At 46.4% G+C, this 21,189-nt stretch overlaps 1 protein-coding gene across 3 annotated transcripts in view; it reads right to left on the bottom strand.

Annotated features, from left to right (window-relative positions):
- Positions 1 to 21,189, bottom strand: part of LOC147603592 (homeobox-DDT domain protein RLT2-like) — a 92,286-nt gene that overhangs the window by 46,800 nt on the left and 24,297 nt on the right. Inside the window, exons 2-9 of one of the 3 annotated variants that reach the window (XM_086795814.1) lie at positions 19,713 to 20,138; positions 15,339 to 15,424; positions 14,710 to 15,222; positions 14,500 to 14,589; positions 13,952 to 14,104; positions 13,623 to 13,845; positions 13,396 to 13,496; positions 12,020 to 12,106 (exon numbers count right to left, since the gene is read on the bottom strand). In XM_086795814.1, coding sequence (XP_086651940.1) covers positions 12,020 to 12,106; positions 13,396 to 13,496; positions 13,623 to 13,845; positions 13,952 to 14,104; positions 14,500 to 14,589; positions 14,710 to 15,222; positions 15,339 to 15,424; positions 19,713 to 20,025 — 1,566 coding nt within the window. In that variant the 5' untranslated portion in view covers positions 20,026 to 20,138. The remainder of the gene's footprint in view (positions 1 to 12,019; positions 12,107 to 13,395; positions 13,497 to 13,622; positions 13,846 to 13,951; positions 14,105 to 14,499; positions 14,590 to 14,709; positions 15,223 to 15,338; positions 15,425 to 19,712; positions 20,139 to 21,189) is intronic. The other 2 variants (XM_086795813.1, XM_086795815.1) reach the window with 2 other exon arrangements.

Genomic DNA, 21,189 nt, shown 5'->3' with positions numbered 1-21,189 from the left:
ACTTGAGAGCGTAGTGTGAGTTGCAAATCTTCACCAACAGTTGCAATATTGTATTCATATGCATTGGTATGGAAATCTGGTCAGAAATGCCCATGACACTATGTACTTAATTCTCCCAAGATCGATAAATATTATTTGAGAGAGGGACCCACTGTTCCGGCTCACTGTGCGTCCTTGTCAATTCAGCAAATTATATCTTGTATTATGCTTGTTGTCCATTAAACCTTGGTGTATTTAAGTACATTGATTAGCATTGTGTTCAACCAAAGATTCCACAGTGAACGGTGGAATTACAAAGCATGGGACTCTTCCATGACCTTTTGCCTCAAATTTTTAATCACGCAAATGTGGTTCTGTATATAAACATAACCATCCTTCAAAGAGTATGATGGGACTGTATGGCTAGCATTTAAATCAATCCATATATTTTTAAAATCATCATCATTTTCATACATTTGAGGCATAGCAGATAAGTCATGATGATGAACAATAGTAATAGCAGTAATTTGTGGCCTTCTAGACAAAACATCAACCACTACATTCTTCTTTCTAGGTGTATGCATAATCTAAAAATGAAACATGGAAAGAAAATTTACCCATCTCATATGCTTTCTGAAATCTTTGGTTGTGAGAGGAAATGCCTGAGACTCTGATGATCTATTTTAACAATAAAATCGGCACCTAGTAAGTAGTAGTGCTTCTAGATTTTAAGGGCATGGATCATTGCAAGCATCTCTCTCATAAACAACATATGTGAGTTCGGCGTTTTACAACCTTCTACTCTCAATAGAAACGGCGTGTCCCTCTTGATTCAAGATTTCTCCAATGCAGCCTCCACATGCATCATATTCTACCACAAAAGGTTTGGAGAGATTAGGCACAATAAGCACAGGCCCCAGAATGAGATGGCGAGAACCATGCTGGAGCATCGTGATCTTCCTCGTCCACTTTGGGGTGAGGCTGTGGCAACGGCTGTCCATACCATCAACCGATCTCCGACGACTTCAATACCCCATAGAGTCATTTGAGGCATACTTTGGCAGGAAACCCGATGTCTCGCACTTCCGTGTCTTTGGGAGTGACACGTATGTACATATTCCGAAGAAGCAGAGGGGGAAGCTTGACTCCAAGTCCCGCAAGCTGGTATTCGTGGGGTATAACTCTCTTTCCAAGGGATACAGGTTGTATGATCCAGATAGGAACGAGATTGTTGTCAGCCGGGATGTGGTCTTTGACGAGCATGTTCCAGCATCCACTATCGAGGAGCCACCACTTCTTGGAGATCCAGAGGAGTCTGATGATGATTCCCAGTCTATCATTCCAGTTGATCCACCTCAGTCATCACAGGAGGTTGAACCCGCAGCTGGAGTAGAGCCCCCGCGACCACAGGAGGCTCCACGATCTGTTCAAGCGACGAGTACCTAGGTGGTTGTTAGACACCCTTCGGGAGTCGGGTGTCACGGAGCTACCCTCCGAGTGGACCACAGAGGACGGCCCTCGAAGATCACATAGAGTCCGAGATAAAAGCAACACAACGGAGCTTCTTCAGGTGAACTATGCTTTGATGTCTCGTATCATGCGGGATAAAGAGCCCACTTCCGTAAAGGAAGCTCTTTCACAGGATACTTGGAGGAAAGCCATGCAGGTGGAACTTGATGCCATCGAGAAGAACAACACTTGGGAGTTGGTACCGAGGCCGTCGAAGTGGTCAGTCATTGGTGTCAAATGGGTCTTTAAGACCAAGTACGCGTCTGACGGGTCGGTGGACAAACACAAAGCCAGACTTGTGGCTAAAGGTTATGCTCAGCGGCCAGGCATCGACTACGAAGATACCTTTGCACCGACAGCGCGGATGTCCACGATTCGGACCGTTCTTGCCCTTGCTTCTTCTCAGAGGTGGCCCGTGTATCAAATGGATGTAAAATCTGCGTTCCTTAATGGTGACCTGCACGAGGAGGTGTACGTTGAGCAGCCTCCAGGCTTTATTGTTCCAGGATCGGAAGGGATGGTTTACAGGTTACGTAAGGCCTTGTATGGTCTTAAGCAGGCTCCCAGGGCTTGGAATTAGAAGATTGATTCCTTCTTTATTGGGACTGGATTTCAGAGATCGGTTGCAGATCCGAACCTGTATCTCTTTCGGGAACGCGGCATGGTCACACTTATCATCCTTTATGTGGATGATCTCATTCTCACCGGCAGTCATGTGGAGCACATTGGAGTGACATAGGCTGCCTTGTCAAAGGAGTTTGAGATGACCGACTTAGGCTTACTCCACTTCTTTTTGGGATTGGAGATCTGGCAGACCCAGAGGGGGTTTTTCGTCTCTCAGCAGCGGTATGTTCATGAGTTGCTTGAGGCCTTTGGGATGGAGAACTGCAAGCCTATTACTTTGCCGATGGACCCGAATACAAAGTTAACCGTTACTGATCCTTGTGAGCCAGTTGATGCCTCGCAGTACAGGAAGTTGGTTGGTTCATTGATCTGGTTGCTGAACACTAGATTGGACTTGAGCTTCTCCATGGGACTGTTGAGCTCTTTTATGCAGACGCCATTGAAGTCTCATTGGGACGCAGGATTGCGGATCTTGCGGTATCTGCAGAGTACGAAGGATCTCGGACTCTTTTACACAGGAGGGAATGGAGTCAGGCTCCAAGGTTGGAGTGACTCAGATTGGGGAGGAGATCCAGACACGAGGAGATCTACTTCAGGATACAGTTTTACCCTCGGCTCAGGAGCAGTTTCTTGGAGGAGCAAGAGGCAGCCAACTAGCCCTTTCTTCGACAGAGGCAGAGTATCGGGCTGCTTGTGGTGCTACTTGTGAGGTTGTATGGCTGCGGAGGCTGCTAGGCGAGATTGGGTTTCCACAGAGGGAGCCCACAGTCATCCAGTGTGATAACCAGAGTTGTATAGCTATTGCTCGGAACCCGGTTTTCCATGCCCGGACCAAGCATATAGAGATACAGTACTACTTTGTACGTGAGAAGATCTTGGCTGGTGACATCTTGCTACTTTATTGTTCGACGGAGGACAATGCGGCGGACCTCTTCACAAAGTCTCTACCTCAGACTACGCTCAGGCGGCACTCCAGCTCCCTTGGGTTGGTTTCACAGCCAGGAGCTGAGAGGGGGTGTTAGAAGTCATCTCCTGTCTATATTTATACACCACGGCCTCTGTTGTGGTGTGCCCGCCCTGTATAAGGTATTTTATCATTTTTCCTCACTCCCCGTATTTTTTCCCATTTTTTCTAGTGGTGGGGAGGGATGCCAGAGGTTGGCATGAGTCTTGATGTATGGAGCAACCTTCTGGGCCCCAAGTCATGATGTTCACCCATAAGATCCGCAGCAAACCATCACTCCCACACCACATTATCCAAGAAAAGTTTGTTGCAGCCCCGATGGTAGTAGATGCACTCTTCCAGACAATCACATATCTCCATTGCATCAGTCACATGGATCCCAACAGGTACTAGAGGCTTGCCCTAGAGTCCTCAAGACAGCTAGCACTCGAGGGCCACCCTGGAGTATGGTGTGCTTGAGTTTCCACTTGGTTCTCAGGATATGTGCTCCACATGAATCGCCTCCCACCCCTTCAGTACAGTTTGGCCTCCCCTTTTCTCCAGCTCTCTCATGAGGACACCAACCAGAAAATCCGGTTAGATCTTCTCAGCCTCTACACCCACTGCACATGGATCACACCTTTGGAGCTCCCACCGAAGATGCACTTCTACCGAGATCACTTCCTCAGGTTCATTGAGGATGGATTCATCCAGCAGCCGGGGTGTTCACCGAGATGGTTTATGGATGACCCAAATGTCTCTTTCAAAGGGGCTATAGGGTTGACCAACTAGGGTCAACTAGGCTCTAAAATTGGTCATGCCCTAGCCATGAAAAGACCCAAAGATAGGCGCCCTTTTCTCAGCCATTTTCCCCTCTTTGATGAGTGCTTGGACCAAAAGTTGTGGGCTGTCCACAGCACACCAACCCAAAGTGTCCATTGCCCCCCTTTTTGGTGTTACATAATGTTCCTCACTCAAAACCTCCTCCTGGCATAGTCTGCATATCCTCTCTGCTCTGGGGATCCATGTTGCCCTACCTGCCTCAATCTTAAGCTGGTGTGATGACACTCTGAGCTGGCCAATCGCCACTCGGGCACTGTGAGGCATGTACACATCCATGTATCCAGGTCCCTGTATGAATCCATCCGCTGAGACACGCATAAACTGATCTCTGTAGTATAGTATCTTCGGCGGTAGAGACTGACTGGGTGTAATCCAAGTCTCTTGAGTGTATCGCTGCCATAAAACCTACCGAAGGACTCTATTCCTCTCACTGTGAGAGAGCTGGATGTGTGGTGCATGTATAACATACTGGAAAGGTGGCCCGGGAGAGAAATGAAATGAAATGAAATGTTATATTAACGTCTTCAAAAGACCAAAGTGACCTATGAGACCAAAGTTACAAGATACACTGTTTGGAAAAGAGAGAGAGAGAGAGAGAGAGAGAGAGAGAGAGAGAGAGAGAGACTTGCGGGAGAGCGCGGGAGAGAGAGAGAGAAATGAAATGATATGATATATTAACGTCTTCGAAAGGCCAAAATGACCTATGAGACCAAAAAGGTTACAACAATTGGTGGATCTGATACAATGTCTGTGTAAGAAAAGCTAAAACAACTAACTGAAACTGAAACAACAACTATGAGGAAAAGTAAGGTACTAGGAGCTCCTAATGGATAACATCTGGGAAGGAAAACTCCAGCAAACAAAGGTAAGCATCATATACATCACTATCCAAAGATGTCTCTCATCGGTCGATGGCGGATATCCTCAATGTCCTCAAGAGAGAGAAATGAAATGAAATGATATATTAACGTCTTCAGAAGGCCAAAATGACCTATGAGACCAAAAAGGTTACAACAATTGGTGGATCTGATACAATGTCTGTGTAAGGAAAGCTAAAAACAACTAAACAACTAACTGAAACTGAAACAACTATGAGGAAAAGTACGGTACTAGGAGCTCCTAATGGATAACATCTGGGAGGAAAACTCCAGCAACAAAGGTAAGCATCATACACATCACTATCCAAAGATGTCTCTCATCGGTCCTCCATGGTGAGTACTCTGACTGGACGTCTCCCATGCCGTGCTAGTATGGTCCTGATCCTCTGTTGTAGTCTCCGCCGGTGTCGAGATGGGCCTCTCATCTTGGGGCGCCTGGACCGCCCCAGCTCTATAGCCCGATCAATCAGTGTACCTCTGGTGCGGCTATACTTTGGGGCTAGCTGCAATGCCTGCTGGCCTGACTACTCAATCTCTGGTCGAAAGAAGTCTGTAATCTGCCTCTGTAGGTGTCTCTCCCTCTCTGATCCCCTCCCTCTCAAGAGACCCTCTCTATGTCTACGCAGCTCCAGCAAGTACAATCCGAGGCATCTCTGATCCTGGTATCTCATGACTCTAGAAAGTGGTCCGAAGCCCTCTCTGAATAAGCAGTGAAAGCGGCCTGGTATCTCATAATATACTGGACAGTGACATATGTAATGTAACTCTGTCTCTGGCTCCATCTCGCACAGCTCACAAATCCTGACCTCAGCTGGTACTCCTCTGAATCTGCTAGTCTCAATCTCTAGCTGGTGTGAGGATGTGCGCATCTGACCAATAGCACACCGTACCCCATGAGAAAGATGAGTATCCATGTAGCTGGGTCTAATCACAAACCCATGAGAAAGATGAGTATCCATGTAGCTGGGTCTAATCACAAACCCATCCTCCGTGAGCTGGAGAAGATGATCTCTATAGAAAGCCATCTTCGTACCAAGCTCGTGTGTCAACTGTATCCATGTCCTCCTAGTGTCCAGCTGAGTCAAGTCCTGCCTGAGAGAGAGAGAGAGAGAGAGAGAGAGAGAGAGAGACTGACTCTCAGTGACTTGGGCAATGAGCGCAGCACGACCAGAGAAGACCAACACGACCAGCCCACAAGCGCCCGCCGCCGAAGAGAGAGAGAGCCGCACGCACGTAAAAAACAGGAAAAAAAAACTTGATGTTGACGTGCGTGGGTTTTTAATCAAAATCCCAAGGACCCACGTTAGTGAACGTTTCAATCGTTCCAAACGTTTGGATCAGATCCAAACAGCGTTTGGATGCAACCTTGCTCTAGTGTGCAAGATTGTTGGTAGCCACCTAGCGCGCAGACAACTCGGGAATCTTCTACAAGCTAGCCTCCTTGGAGCGCATGTAAAGATCACCGTATGGGACGCGGCTACTACGAGGTTGAGTTTGACTCGCCAACGGCATCGAAAAGAATCATGCAGCTAAGCCCCGTCGCACTGCGTACGGCTAAGGCCTTCTTTGCGAGGTGGCAAGCCGCAACATAGCTTCGACCCCCCATCCGACCCACTGGCTGGCATTTCAAGCTTTCCCGGTGATAACCTGCTTCCAAGGCCTCAAGAAGGAATACCTTCCTCTTCTCCCGGTGATCGGTGGAGCCATTGGGAGAGTGATGGAACCCCCCCCCTTCTGCCACTTCGGCCCTTGCACGGGCAGCCGGGATTCCATCCCTTCGCATCTGTATTGCCTCGCTGGAGACAGTGCCTCACATCATATCCCTTCCTTGCCTCCAGGGAGCGACACATGGAGGACAAGATCCGCACCCACCTAGCACACCTTCGTCCCAGGACTGACTGTGGCTACTCCCCGTCGAAACCCATGCCCAAGACTCTTCGAGTGGGGGGCGGTTTCGATAGTTCCACCTCCCACAGAGATTGATATGCGGATTGCCTCATGGAACGTTACGGGTTTGGGGCCTCAGTGCTTTCAGAGGCAAAGCGTCCTTAGAGGAGAGCTCTATAGAGCAGCAGTCGAGGGACCCATCAACATTCTTTTCCTCCAGGAGCACCATCTCTCCAAGGGGCATACCCGTCACTAAACGGGAAGATTTTAGCAAGCAGGAGTCACACTTTTTAGTCTCCTTCTTTTGGCCCCTCCAGGACGAAGTGGGGAGTTTGTATTTCTATCAACGAGCAGCTCTTGCCGGCAGTGATTAGCTCACAGTCACTGGGCGAGCTCAAAGGATTACCATTAGGATCGGAGAGGACTGTGTGGGCTTCCTCAATGTTTATGCCCGAACGTTGCTGCAGGTAGAGCCACCTTCTAGAGCATAGTCCATCAATCCCTCCCTCAAGCTAACTTTTGGTGCATGGGTGGAGACTTTAACATGATCAAGTCAGCAGAGGACAGATTCAGAGGAGGCACAGCTAGTGTCTCAGGCTCAAAGTACTCTCCTTGGGAGGAGTTGATCCTAGCACTCAAGGGATAGGACCCTTGGCACTTGCTAGCGCAGCCCCAAGAGTCTGTTCTTCTCGCAGTCTGTCAGGAGGAGCACCGGCCCAAATCTCTCTCGACTTGATAGATTCTATGTGGATGAGTGGGCTTGCGACCGAGGGGGCATGATTGGTATCTCCGCAAAGTCAGCAGCTTTTTGCAAGAGGCAGCACAAAGCAGATTTGCGGGATTCCATGAGCAGGAGAGGAGTATTCAACGAAGTCTTGCTTCTCTCCAACGTCTTTAGGAGACTTCCCCCAATAGCCCGTGGATTGAGAGTCAACTGGCTGCCGCCCGTACAGAGATCAGATTCATAAAAGAGAGGAGGGTGGAGTACATATACCATGCCAGAGCTTCCTTATGGACCCAGGCCGGAGAGAGAGTCACTAGGGATTTCTTTGAGATTGCACGCCCTCACACGCGAAGAGATGCTATTCACAGGTTGTGAAGCCAGGATGGAGCTATCGTTTCTAACCCCCCCCCCCCCCCCCCCCCCCATGTGAGAGCCATTGCCAAGGGTTTTTCAGATCCCTCCTCGCTCGCAGGTGCCCCATTATCCTCACAGGTGGTGGACGTGCAAGAGAGGGTTTGGCAGCACACGAGAGAGGTGGTTCCCCCCACTCTCCAGACCTTCTTATTGACTCCCTTCACAGCAGAGGAGCTGGCGGAGGCCTTGACGGCTCTTCCAAGGAGTAAATGCTCGGGGGTGGATACGCTTCTGGTTTCCTTTTTTCTTAGCCACTGCAATTTCATGGAAGGTGGCCTTTGAGCAGCCTTCAATGAGATTATGACTACAGGCATCATACCAGAGAGGCTCTCAAAGGCTCTCATTCACTTGATTCCTAAGGAGGGTGGTGATAGATTGGAGATTCGGCAATGGAGACCCATCATCCTCCTTGGGACCACCTACAAGATTTTGGCCAAGGCCATCAACTGGAGACTTCAGCCTTTCCTCCCCGACTTGATCCATGAAACTCAGACAGGCTTTGTTCAGAGCGGAGCTTTCTAGACAACATTTTCACTTTCTGTGAGGTGACAGCTTCGGCCCAAGGTGGTTCCAAACATAGTGAACGATACATACAGTACGTTTGGAAAACGTGCTGAAAAGATTCCAAACGTAGTGAACATTGCCCCCGATATATATACTTATAAACTTTTGAAATATGAAGTTTGAAGATTCATCAATGAACATGGTCCAATGCCGCCTCCCGTAGCTTGGCCAACATGATAAATAACACGAGTGGATGTGCTAGTAAATATTCCTCCACAATATTTGCACTTCCACACGCGCGTGTTGGAGCGACCGACACCTGGGGTGTTGGGTGTGCCTTGCCCATACGGAACTCGGTGCACGAGGCATCTATGGCATGTGCACAAAAAGCAATCAAGAAAATGGAGAAATATCAAGACGAGTCACGACTCGAGAGTTTTAAAATATATTTCAAAATTCAAGCACAATAAGAATAAAATTCCAGCCTGTGTGTAAGGGTCCGGGGAGGTGTAGCAGAGGGAGCCTTGTGGGGGAGAGAGTCTAGAGAGAGAGAGAAAGAGAGAGAGCCTTGCGGGGGAGGGGGAGAGAGGGAGAGAGAGAGAGAGAGAGAGAGAGAGAGTTGCGAGAGAGAGAGAGAGAGAGAGAGAGAGAGAGAGAGAGAGAGAGAGTGTGTGTGGCGGGGGGGGGAGAGAGAGAAATGAAATGAAATGAAATGTTATATTAACGTCTTCAAAAGGCCATAATGACCTATGAGACCAAAAGTTACATCATGGTGGATCTGATACAATGTCTGGATAAAAAAACCCAGAAAATGAAAAATAAAGATGATACTACTGGCACCTAGAAAATGAAACTGGAACTGGAATATAGTGAGGGAGTGAGAAAGAAAGAAAGAAAGATTTTATTAACGTCTTCTAAAAGACCGAACTCGGCCTATGAGACAAATCAGTGTACCTGTGTGGGGTATCCTCTGTCATCCCAACAAAATGAAAAAGTACTGAACTAAAAAGCTGAATCTGGGTGTGCAATAAGTATGATGAGTGGGGGAGGGGATGGAGCTCTACTACTAGGAGAATGCAAAGCTATATGCATGGAGTATACAATCACGATATGCAACCTAGCTAGCTCCATCCTGTACCATACTGAGTGAGAGACTGACTTACGATGAGCGAGCACGACCAGCACGACCAGAGAAGCGGCGAAGCCCAACACGACCAGCCCACGAGCGCCCGCCGCCGAACACAGAGAGAGCCGCACGCACGTAAAACAGAAGAAAAAAAAACGTGATGTTGACGTGCGTTCGCCCTTCAACTTTTAACCTACATTAATCAAACTCCCACGTTCACTAACGTTTGGAAACGTTAGTGAACGTTTGGAACGTTTCAAACGTTTAAATCCTATCCAAACCGCGTTTGGATGCAACCTTGCCTCCGCCAAGATGCAGTAGCAGGACCTTATTGTGCTCCTTCTGAATTTTGAGAAAGCTTATGATAGAGGTGATTGAGGCTTTCCAGAGGGCACTATGTCTCGGATGGGGTTCCCAATGGAGTGGATCCACAGTGTTTCAAGCCTCTACTTGGCCTCTCACAGGAGGTTCTCATTCAGGGAAACCGAGGTGACAGATTTCCCCTTTCTCGCTCAGTCCAGCAAGGCTATCCACCGGCACCATACCTCTCCCTATTTATCGCCAAGGCCATGAGCAATTTCCTCTTAGCTCAAGAGACAGGGCTCCAGGGATTGCGTCTCCCCATCAGTACTCAAGAGTAGCTGTTGGACTCAGAGTTTGCAGATGACATAGCAGCATACTTATTTAAAGATGTGAGGCCCCGGCAATGGCTGGGAGTGTTTACTAGGCATGATATTCTCTTGGCAGTTCATGGCATGGATGAGAGTTGAGCTTTGCTCACTTTTTCGATCGGACCCCATGGGAGATTAGAGAGATCAGAGCCCCCTTTAGATGACTTTAGTGGATGCACCTTATAGAGAGTGAGGGTGATCGGATTTCAGGCACATGAGTGGCACATTGACCCCCCTCCGGGAGAGACTCTTCTTGGGGGAGTGGACCTTGGGTGATCTTGTTGACAAGGAGAGACTCTAGTGTTTGTGGATTTGGGAGAGCCAACCCCTCACGCGCCTCCAAAGGTGGCTAGGGAGAGACTCTGGCATTTGTGGATTTGGGAGGGCCGGCCCCTCACGTGCCTCCAATGGGACCCAGAGGAGTGGACTTGGCGTGATCTTGCTGACAGGGAGGAGACGTTGGGTACCCCGTTCTTCACATACACCACATGGGTAGGCCGCAAGATCCAGATGCCCGAGGTCAAGGGCACCCCGGTAGCAACAGTACACTCGCAGTCACAGGGCCTCTCACAGCGGTTTCTTTTAGATTTTTTGAACAGACTGGGGGACAATTTTTGGCCCCGAAAAATCACTCTCTTTCTCTAGCTGCTGGCACACAGGAGTTTGGCGGTTGGCATGTGGTCAGCCATTGGCAGTCGACCAGCAGTTTGTCGAAGGTGCGGCCACCCTCAGGAGTCTCAACGACAATGTCTTTGGGATTGCCCGAAGGCTCAGCACCTTTGGCAGCGGATTCTCTACATTTTCACAATGGACAAGACCTAGACCCATATCATTTCATGGGGCACTGTCGCTTGGGCCACTGAGGCTTGAGTTTTTCATGGCTTATGAGGAGGAAGGTGGGGGGCTAGCCCTTTCAGTCTCTCACCTTCGCATTTCGACAGTACCAGTCCCAAACCCCATCTATTGATCGTGACTCCGGGTTCGTGCCGGAGATGGGAGATTTGTAGCAGCATTGTAACCTGGCACATCTGGAGAGCTCGATGCAGCGAAGCCATCAAAGGCACCCACACTAGGCCTACGGAGTCCATCATACCCTCCGCGACCAATGGGGGAAGTTGCAAGGTGGCTCTGACCGCATGCGGAAGCGGCGGGAAGCCTTCTTGCGGCTCTAGCAGTCTAGCCCTTTTCTCACAAATAGAGGTGGTGAGGCCCACTTGGCACTACAGGCCACCTGTGTGGTTATTCCCTTCCCCTCCCCCTGTATGAGATAGCCTTCTCCGCATAGAGCGGCCAGCCGGAGGAGAAGTGCATCTTTCTCCACCTCTTGTTCTTTGATCCTCGCCCCGTACATGGAGGCGGGTTTGTATCTAGCCCTTCATGGTTGTATTTAGCCCTTCATGGTTGTATTTAGCCCTTTGTGGCTGGTTTTTATTAACTAATAGTTTCCTAGGGAAAAAAAAAGGGGAGTTGCTAAATTTTATAGAAGCATATGCAAATGTTAGCAAAAGCAGTCCATCTGACAGGGGTCCTGTCAATTGTCTTACTGCATCAAGCACGCCAAATATGCCAAGTACTGAGGATACAGATCATTGCCCACCTGGATTCTTCTATGTGGAGGGATCCCAGTGTCATAGTTGGCTGGCAAGCCTCTGACTACAGCAATAAAAGAAAGACCTTGGCATAAGCATTTCTCCTGATCATAGCACAGAGCACGGTCCATCTCCATGGCCCAGGCCGTCGCCTTCCAGGTAATGAAGCTAGAGCAGGAAGGAGTCAGGTTATTTTTACTTTTAGTATACATCATGGCAATTATAAGATGATCATTGTAACGCTGGGTCTAATTTAAATCATAGGGCCTAAATAAATCCATTTTGACTAACAGACAATCGTTAGGAATTGCCAGAGTTAAAAACTTACATAATCATGAAAAGCTTGTACAAATTCATCCAATGTGAAAGGCCAGAGGCTGAGAATATCTGCAAATGTACTCAAGAACTTCCAGACCTGTCGAGCAAAAGAAAAAAAGAAAGGTATGTATGCAATATCAGCTTGCCTTTGAAAATAATCAATAGAATTTTTGAGACATTGAAAAGAATGCATGTCTTGCTTTTTGTGAAAGAGACGTTCTGGTCTTCTACAAATTTGACCGTAAAAACAAGATATCTATAGCTAAAGCAAACTGCTTGTAGCCACATAATTATAACCCTTGGAGGCTTCCAGTCAGACTTCTCTCTGCCTCACTACGCCTCAGGTATGATGCCCTAGGTTCATACTATCTCTCACTGCTTCAAGTTCTCATGCAGCTTCATGTGCTGGTTTGTAGTCTTTTCACCCAGAGTGTGTTTGCAAGCTTGCATGTTCATGTAAGCTAATGCATTGACACTATCGTGTGCATAGTGCACATTCCTGGCCAAAGTATTTGTGTAGGTTCCTCAACTTAGGTGCTGGCCTTATGTGTGGCCGGTGGCCCATCACTCTCACTCTTGTTAGACAAACGAAGTTTTGGTTTGTGAAACCCCATCTTCTCTAAATCACTCATGTGAATGTTTCTGGTGATAAATTATCCTCTGATTACAAGAACTGCTACATATACTTCTGTGCACTTCAACAAAACATGGGCTGAGAAACATCTAAAGGGAAGCCAGGGTTTTTTCCTATATCTCAGTTTGAGAGGTGAAGGCCCAAGAGGAGGCCCCACTCCCAGCCATGGCGGTCAAAATTCAGAGAGATGTTCCATGGACGCATGGAGATTCTACCATTTAGAGCCTTAAACGGTGAGATCCTCAATGGCCTTTGTACCCGGACTGTGACACACAGGCACCTTGCAGCTTTATATATACTGGGAAGTTCACATTATGTCCCAAACTTTACAGAAATCAAAGTATGATCTTGACTCCATGAGAATCTTCTCACAAAGCTTCAAATCATCAACTCCATCATGCATAGCATAGACTACATGCTGTGACATCCCAGCAGGTCCAGGTTAATACATGAAAATATGTCACCTTAGTAGCTTGTAGCCTTGCCTAGCCAATGAAACAACATGCAGACTCACAGCATTGTACAGACTGCTGATTTGTAGGATCAGCTCTGCTACCCACAACAGATTACATAAAGCCCAGAGGAGGCCCCAACCTCGAAGCCAACAAAACTTTAATATTGAGACTTGATACAGCAGTAGGCAGGCACACATATCATCAACAGTTTACATAAAGCCCAGAGAAGTCCCCAACCTCAAAGCCAACAAAACTTTAATATTGAGACTTGATACGGCAGTAGGCAGGCATGTGTACCATGAACAAATTGCCGATGTGGACTTTGGAATTAACCCATGGATGAGCTGCAAGAGGCAGTTTCATCCTGACTGAAGCAGGTGGGAACTTTTTCAAAAATCCTGTAGGACAAGCATCATGGAAGAGTGTAACGTGAAAGGAAGCAGCCACTCATGGAACAGCTTTCAGCTGTTCCAATCAATCCTCTACAATTGGCCAACAGAATATTTGTCCAAAGCTGTGTGTACCTTTATATCTGTCCAATTCATTCAAAGTCTCACCATCTAGCATGTAAATAGATGGCAAGCCCTGGGTACCAGCAGCAACCTCCAGCAGTTCCAAACGCTCATCGTCTATAAGATCCATAGACTCCCTTGCCAACCTTCTCGCTATCGCTCGCTCACTGGCAATTTTCAGCTTTGCAACCTCCTTCTGCCTTCGGCTTTCATCCTTTAGTCGCTGGCGTTCCACCTTACAACACAGTCAAAGCATATACTATATACAGATCGGAAACACACACACATGACACTTTTTATCTAAAATGGGATTTTTCATAGAGGTCAAGTATACAGCTTACTCGTTTGGTCTCCTTTTCCATTAGTTTTTCTCTGCGTTCCATTTCACGCTGATGCTCCCGTAGAATGCGCTCTTCCTCCCGTTGCCTATCTCGAAGAGCCTTTTCTGCTTCTCTACGCTGCCTCTCAAGCTCCTTCCGCATCTGCTCATCCCTCTGAGAAGTAAAGGCCAGACATGTGAACTATAATCTTATCGAATCATGGGCCCGTCTCTTCATTGAAACGTCTTTGATCATAATTAGGTCCACTTCAAAAAGGCAATGCGAGATGTGAAACCAGTGTTGCTTTATGATGTGTGGCAGTCACAGGAAACGGCCGTTTCAGTCCCTAGAAACGTGTTTCTCCATTTCAGGATCCCATCCGTTTCCATGGCCGTTCCTTGTTCCCCAAGTGATTGTGTCACAGGAAACGGCCGTTTCCACCCCTAAAAACTCGTTTCCCCGTTTCCATTCCTCGAACGTTTCCGTTCCCGTTTCTCGTTTCTGGTGACTATGACCAGTGGCAACCTAGTGATGCAAGGATGAGAAATAGTGTGTCAAGCTTTACTTACTTTCCTTCTTGCATTATCTTGGCGCTCGATTTCCCGTCTGATTCGTTTTTCATGCACTTCAACCTCTTTCGCAATCCTTGCTTCTTCATTCTGACAGGAATACAGTCCCACAGACACAATTTGGAATACACAATACAAAGGACCATGTAAGCCATATTGTAATGACAACAGAAATACAAATGTAACTTGCATGCAAAGTCACTTCAGCACCTTTCGTTTCTTCTCAATCTTCGCTTCTTCTTCTTCTTCTGGCAGCAAATTATGATTCTCAGAGCCCATTAGAGAATCTCCACCTTGGAGCAGCTGGAGAGATGTCTCATGACCTGCAAACTGATTATCAAAGCTAAATCCAGAGTATGCATCCTGCTGCAAATTTGGAATGCTTCTGGGAAGTGAATGACTGGTGCATCCATCAATCTGAGGCAAAGGGCCACTATCGGCAGCTGTACCAAACGATCCATGAGGACCCATTGTACTTGTGAGGGTTTCATTACCATGGACAAGAGATCCCATGGAAGCTAAGGTCTGAAAGGGATTACTTGCACCAATATAAAACGTGGACTGGCTCAGTCTGTTGTCTGTTTTCAGCCTTCCCGTTGGTTGCTCGGGTATTAAATTGTATTCCTGACAGCCCCTTCCCTCCTGATAATCAGGATGGAAAGAGACGGATGGTGTTGCTTTGCGATATTCACTTTCCGCGCTTGGGTATTGAAATTTTGCATTCTGTCAAAAAACACACAATACATTGTCTCAGGTGGAAAAAAAAATCGATTCACAGGATAGCAGACTTAGCATTTGTCACCACACTTTACCCTAAAGACTCGGAAAGATTTTGTTACCTTTTGTTCCTTTACCTCGTGTTGCTGAAAGATTCTGTCAGCACCAAGTGAGACTGTTTGCATGACTCCATGGATACGCAAAGAAGCTGCCAAAAAATAGTTATTAGGCTTCTCCTCAAAAGAAAACCTCTTAAAATTACATCATTTTGGCAAGTATCCAGGAGAAGAAGAGAAGTATTCAGCTTGTTGCCCCTTGAGGAGTACTTGTTTTACTACAAGGGGCAAAAGTAGAAAGGTTAAAATTTGCTATAAATTGCTAAACTCCTTGTACACTCAATTGGGGCCAGAGACTCAAATAGCCCCATAACATCAGGAGAAGGGGTGCCTGCCACAATTTGTAGAACACTTGTGCCGAAGTGCTAGGGTTTTCAGAGATAAAAAGAAGAGTGCAACAGATTACACGCACAGCACACACAAGAGTCCTAAACTATTGATCTATATTATGTACAAACAGAAAGTGTTACAACTAAATCACAAGTACAAAAGATGTCTGAAAATGAAGACGTGAGTCCTCAGCCCACACACTGCAGATCTCCCTGACCAGCCTGTACTCTGCAGAGAAACGCTATGTAGCTCTGGTCATTGAGAGAAATGCAAATAAGACTATCGATTTCGCTACACACGTATATCTACCTTCCACATATGCTCGTTGGCCACTTTTACTAAGGTCAGCCTGTTATAATTGCTTACGACTAGCAATAAAGAAACCCACAACTATATTTATGTTACGTTCTGTTACATGGGGCTGCCCGCATTGCCCAGCTGCCCGTACTGCTACCTACCTTGCCTGCGCACACATCTCTGCTGGGCAACCTCTGCTGCCTGTCCTGCACATGCATTCCTGCTGGCCGATCTGCTCACAGTTGGTGAGGTGTCACACAATTTGTGACTTAACTCCTCGATAATTCATTAATCAGTGTATTAAGTGGAGAGATTATTGAAAGGTCATACTTCATCGCAAGGATTACATGAAGGGAGGGACAAATCTCTTTCAAGGGACGCAACTATTCATCAAAGAGTCATAACTCTTCAATAACGAGTCACCATGTTCTGAGAGTTTTATGAGTGTGCATCTTTTTGCGAGGAGTGGACCAAATGGAGTTGCTTGAAGGAGAAAGATTTGATTCCATCAGGAGTGGTAAAGGATCATGCTCTTGCAGAGCATGTCGAGATACATGTTTTGAAGTCTTAAAACATTACCTTTCTTTGAGAGCTCATCCTAAGCTTACCCCTTTGGTTTCATAGTTCTATGATTAAAAATCATACTCATTCTGAGTTTAGTTTTAAGTATCTTAGTTGTAAATCTGGAATCTCAACATGACATAATGTCCCCAAGAAATCCAAGAAATTAGAGTATTTCCATGAAATCTTTAGACTTCAAGGATTTTTTTGCCCTTTTAATCAAAGTAAGTAAGACATTTGGACAATTGATCGATTCCATCACAATATAATTATGACTACTTCTATTGATGGATAGTTCAATGTGACCCTTCACATGTAACCCTTAGCTCTCTATATATAAAAGAGACTTGGCATCACTACAATCATCCTGCTTTCGATTCTATTATACTTGTTTCAACATTAAGTCTTTATCATAGAAAAACTGAAAAGGGAAAAAACTGCTTGCCTATACTGTGAGCATGTGTATGTGAAAATGTAGTACAAAGTAGCTGTGTGGCTAAAAGCGTGTGATGTGGTATAAGTGCCATACAGGGATACCATTCATGGCCCCTATCAAACGAAAGGAGGGAGTCACTCTGTCAGGAGGAAGTGATGCCACTACCCCCACCAATCCTTGTGGTTGTGATGGCTGTATCCTTACTGTTCCTTGTGGACGTTGTCCCCAAGTTCCTTGTGGAAGTGATTGCAGTAACTTGAGAGAACAGAGGAGAGAGAGACAACAAACATCTGATTGGATCCCAAAACCCACTGAAGGGCCCCCACCTTTTTTTATATTATGAAATTGAGATATGTACAATAAAACTTTGACCTTGAACTCCTAATATCTCCTTTCTGGCCTTGATGATCCTGGCCTATGGTATCCAAACTGTCTATTAGCCACTCTTGCTGCTCCAAACTGTACTTTCATTAGAACAACTGGACTCTTGGTATTCGTTGGAATCCCCTTTGCTTGTCTTCTATGAAGTGGAGTGTCATTGTCTTGGTCCTCAATGCTCGTATTGATGCCTGAGATCTAATCGCTCAACTGGAAGATGAGATGCTCGAATGAGGGAGTGCAGGGTGCTACACTGCAATTGACTGGTCGTGGGCTTCTCATGGCTGGTCGTGGAGGTGTCAGGTTGCAATTATTGAATCGTGAGCTGAGATCGTAATTAAAAACCTCAATTATAAGGATATCTTTTCACATATGTGGGCAATCCTCCCCAGTCAAAGATAGGATTCTGAGGCCCAAAAACAGGTCGCTCTTTCACATGTAATCTGCCCACCCTCTACCTAGCTGCTATCCACGCTGATTTTCCTGGTCTGTGGGTGCACACGATGCTACCCATCCTGTCCCTTCATGTACCCAAACAGGTCCCAAACTGCTTGAAAGCTACATCTTGCCTTTTTACATAATTTGACCTAATCCTGCTAATGCCTGGTACCTGGCACAAGGTCTGATAGGCTGCCGGACATCTGTACATACATCAATCCCTAGTAACTGTGGGCTTCAGACACTGAAAACTTCCTAGACCTACCCAAGCCTAGCCTGAGACTAGGGCTCACAACAGGGTACAATGCTTATCACTAAATCAAAACTAGCACATAATGGTGATTAGTATGCCATATGGCACCCAAGTGTGGGGTGCATGGGACAGCTGGTTAATGTCTTGCTTAGTGACGGGTATTAGTAGTGCATCCAAACTGTAATAAAACAGTGGCAAATGGTCCACCTAAAGCCCACGTGAGAGGGACCATCGTGATCCTTGCATACCACAGCTTGTCATGTCCTGATGGTTGCCTGGATGACTCCAATGCAAGCTTGGGGAGTTGAGAGTGTAGATGTTATACAAACATGCCACTGCCTAGAAAGTACATCAACAACCAAGGGTGCTGCTCCAAACTCTGCAAGAATTATGGGATGCACTGACGGCTTACTCTGGATCATGCATGAAAACATCATCTGCAGTCTCTCCATCCTCCTCTACACATCTTCCCTGAGGTCTACTCTCCAAAAGGGGGCCCCATACATCACTGCAGTGTGACTAGCATGTCGGAAATCCATCCCTTAGTGTTGGGCCCCTGGAAGTGTGCCTGGAAATGCTACCTCTCCAAGCAAGCCCGTCACCTGCTCAGCCTAGGCTACCAGGCGCTTGGTGAAGACCAGGTGAAGACCAGGCCGATGAAAGTAACTCCCAGGTATATATAGGAGGTAACAATCTCTTCATGATCCTCTGCATGTGTAATGATGCCTGGATGTCACCTAGTATGAGGTATTAAAGATCATGACCTTGGCCTTGCCAAGGTTCACTGCAAGGTCCTATTTCTCATAAAAGGCTTATAGTGCCGCCAAGTGTGTCTAAACCCTCTGCAACACTATTTCATCTACATATAGTAAGATGAGCACCAATGTGTCACTAAGTGGGGAGCCTGGTCCACCAAGTTTGTCCATGAAGTCAAAGATCTCATCTGTGTTTAGGCCAAAGAGTGTCAGAGAGAGGGAGCATCCATGCTTTCACCCAATTGTGGCAGTGATCTTTGCAGACATGCATTTGGTGCTCAGCTCTCCACGTGAACAACTCATATAATGTTACGTCTCCCATATCGTCTTTACTGGGAGAGCCAGCTCTTAAAGACTTTTGAAAAGGCATGCCCAGGGGCCAGAGGACAATATCAAAGCTTCACGGAAGTCCACAAAGCAACAATAGACTTGTCGCTTGCCTGACCCAACCTCCTTAATGATGGCTCTCAGTGCCAAGATATGATCCAGTGTAGAATAGGTCCTGTGAAAGCCCGCCTGCCCTCTGGCCCTGTGACTCTGCCTCTGCTAGGGAGCTGATCTTGGAGTCCAGCACTGACCTGTATATCTTGGCCAATATATGGCCGATCATGATGGTGCGTAGGTCCAATGGGTCACCAGCTTTGTGGATTGGGACAATGGTGTTACTAGACCAAGATATGGTAAGAGGGGTGTGAATGTAGTATTGTAAAATAAAAAATGACCAAACTAAGAAAGAACTTATTTTTAATTGAGTTGTGATCACCCATGCATTTGCACAAGTGGCCAAAACTAGTGTACAATCATACAAAGAAAAAAGCTACCCACAAGAAGTTGAATAGAAATTCAAAAATCTTTTGAATGTTGGCACAAACCACTTCTGAAATAAAGACATCTAGCATCATTGCATGACAGTAGGAGTCATCAGAACTTACACTTGTGAGTATCAAAAGCACCAAGTGGCAGTCCATCAAACACCACACCTAACATTGGGCAATCTTCCTTCAGCGGTTCACCCAATTGCGCCTCCACTGCAGCTATTGCTCTAAGCTCAGCTGCTCGGCGTGGATCCACATTGTTGAAATAATCCTGTGGGGTCTTTTTTCTAGAGTGTTTATCGTTCTCCTTGACTGCTCGCTTCCCACCTTGCTTTCTGGGATGACTTGATGTATTTTCTTGTGTGAACCTACCCAAGGCTGCCATATGCTCGTTGTCGTGATTAGTTGCCACCATGACCATTGGTTCCATAAGTACACAAGCGCCAGAATATCCCTTCAAATCATCTTCTGCATCTCTCTAGCTCAGTGTATAGGAAAAAAGCCTAATTTGGAGGAAAAGCACTTCAGACAAATACCATCTTTCTGCAAGTATAGAGAAAACACATTAAATTAACCAAGGTAACAAGGAAACCACAACAAATGATATGCAGGATCAATTGTAAGTTTCTGGCTGTATGTACATTTGCACGTGCACATATATATGCATATGCACATAAACAGACCTGCAAAAAGGAATAACAACCAACTTTCTAAACTGCAAGACACATAATTGACATCAAAGAGAATAATAATACTCAGGCAGTAAACTCAATGTCAAAAAGATTTGAGAATGAATTAAAGCTTTGAAAAGCCATATAGACCACATTATCCATAGCCCATACTTCTCCCAAGGATACTTATGTTACCTCTGCCACTCTCAAACTTGCATCCAATGTCTCTAATGCCAGCCCTCCACCTTCCTTTCATACTTATGTTACCTCTGCCACTCTCAAACTTGCTGCTGATGTCTCTAATGCCAGCCCTCCACCTTCTTGAAAGAGTGCACAGAGCGGAAGTAGAGTGGCACTAGAATGTGCTGAACACAGAGTGCAAGAGAGAGAGAGATATGGAGAAAACTATGCTGAATATACTGAAGCAAAACAGTCCCAAGCAAGAGACACTACAAGTCTCATAAGTGAGGGAGCAAAATATGTACAAGACTGAATGAACAATAAGAGGCCAGCACCCACTATTTATAGTAGGGGTAAGCTGGCCGACTGGAGCTGCAAAACAGGCCGACTGGAGCTACTGGATAGGCTGACTGGAAAATGCCAGAAAAGCTGGGAAAAATCCCAGAAAATTACTAGAAAAAGGGGTGGCCAGCCCACAAGCAAGGGCCATGCAAAAGGGACCAAATGGGCACCATAAAAGAGCAGAATCTGGGGATGAATGTGGTAACACTTCCGTTCATAGTGTGAAGCTGTCTTAGAATCTCCTCCCTAAAGTGCTCCTCACCCACACAACCATCCCAAATGAGCTTCTCTAGCTCTTGAAAACACACACACATTGTGATCTCCGTTAATAAGAAAAAAACTACTTTCTCCGAGCACACTGCCTCTTTGTGTTGTACCATCTTTTTTCACACTGACAAAAA

Source organism: Cibotium barometz, chromosome 63 (assembly GCF_041138505.1).
Source record: "Cibotium barometz isolate CiBa-2024 chromosome 63, ASM4113850v1, whole genome shotgun sequence".
In the NCBI taxonomy this organism is placed as follows: Eukaryota; Viridiplantae; Streptophyta; class Polypodiopsida; order Cyatheales; family Cibotiaceae; genus Cibotium; species Cibotium barometz.
The sequence above is the reverse complement of the archived record's forward strand: the minus strand, read 5'-3'. Positions and strand labels throughout refer to the sequence as shown.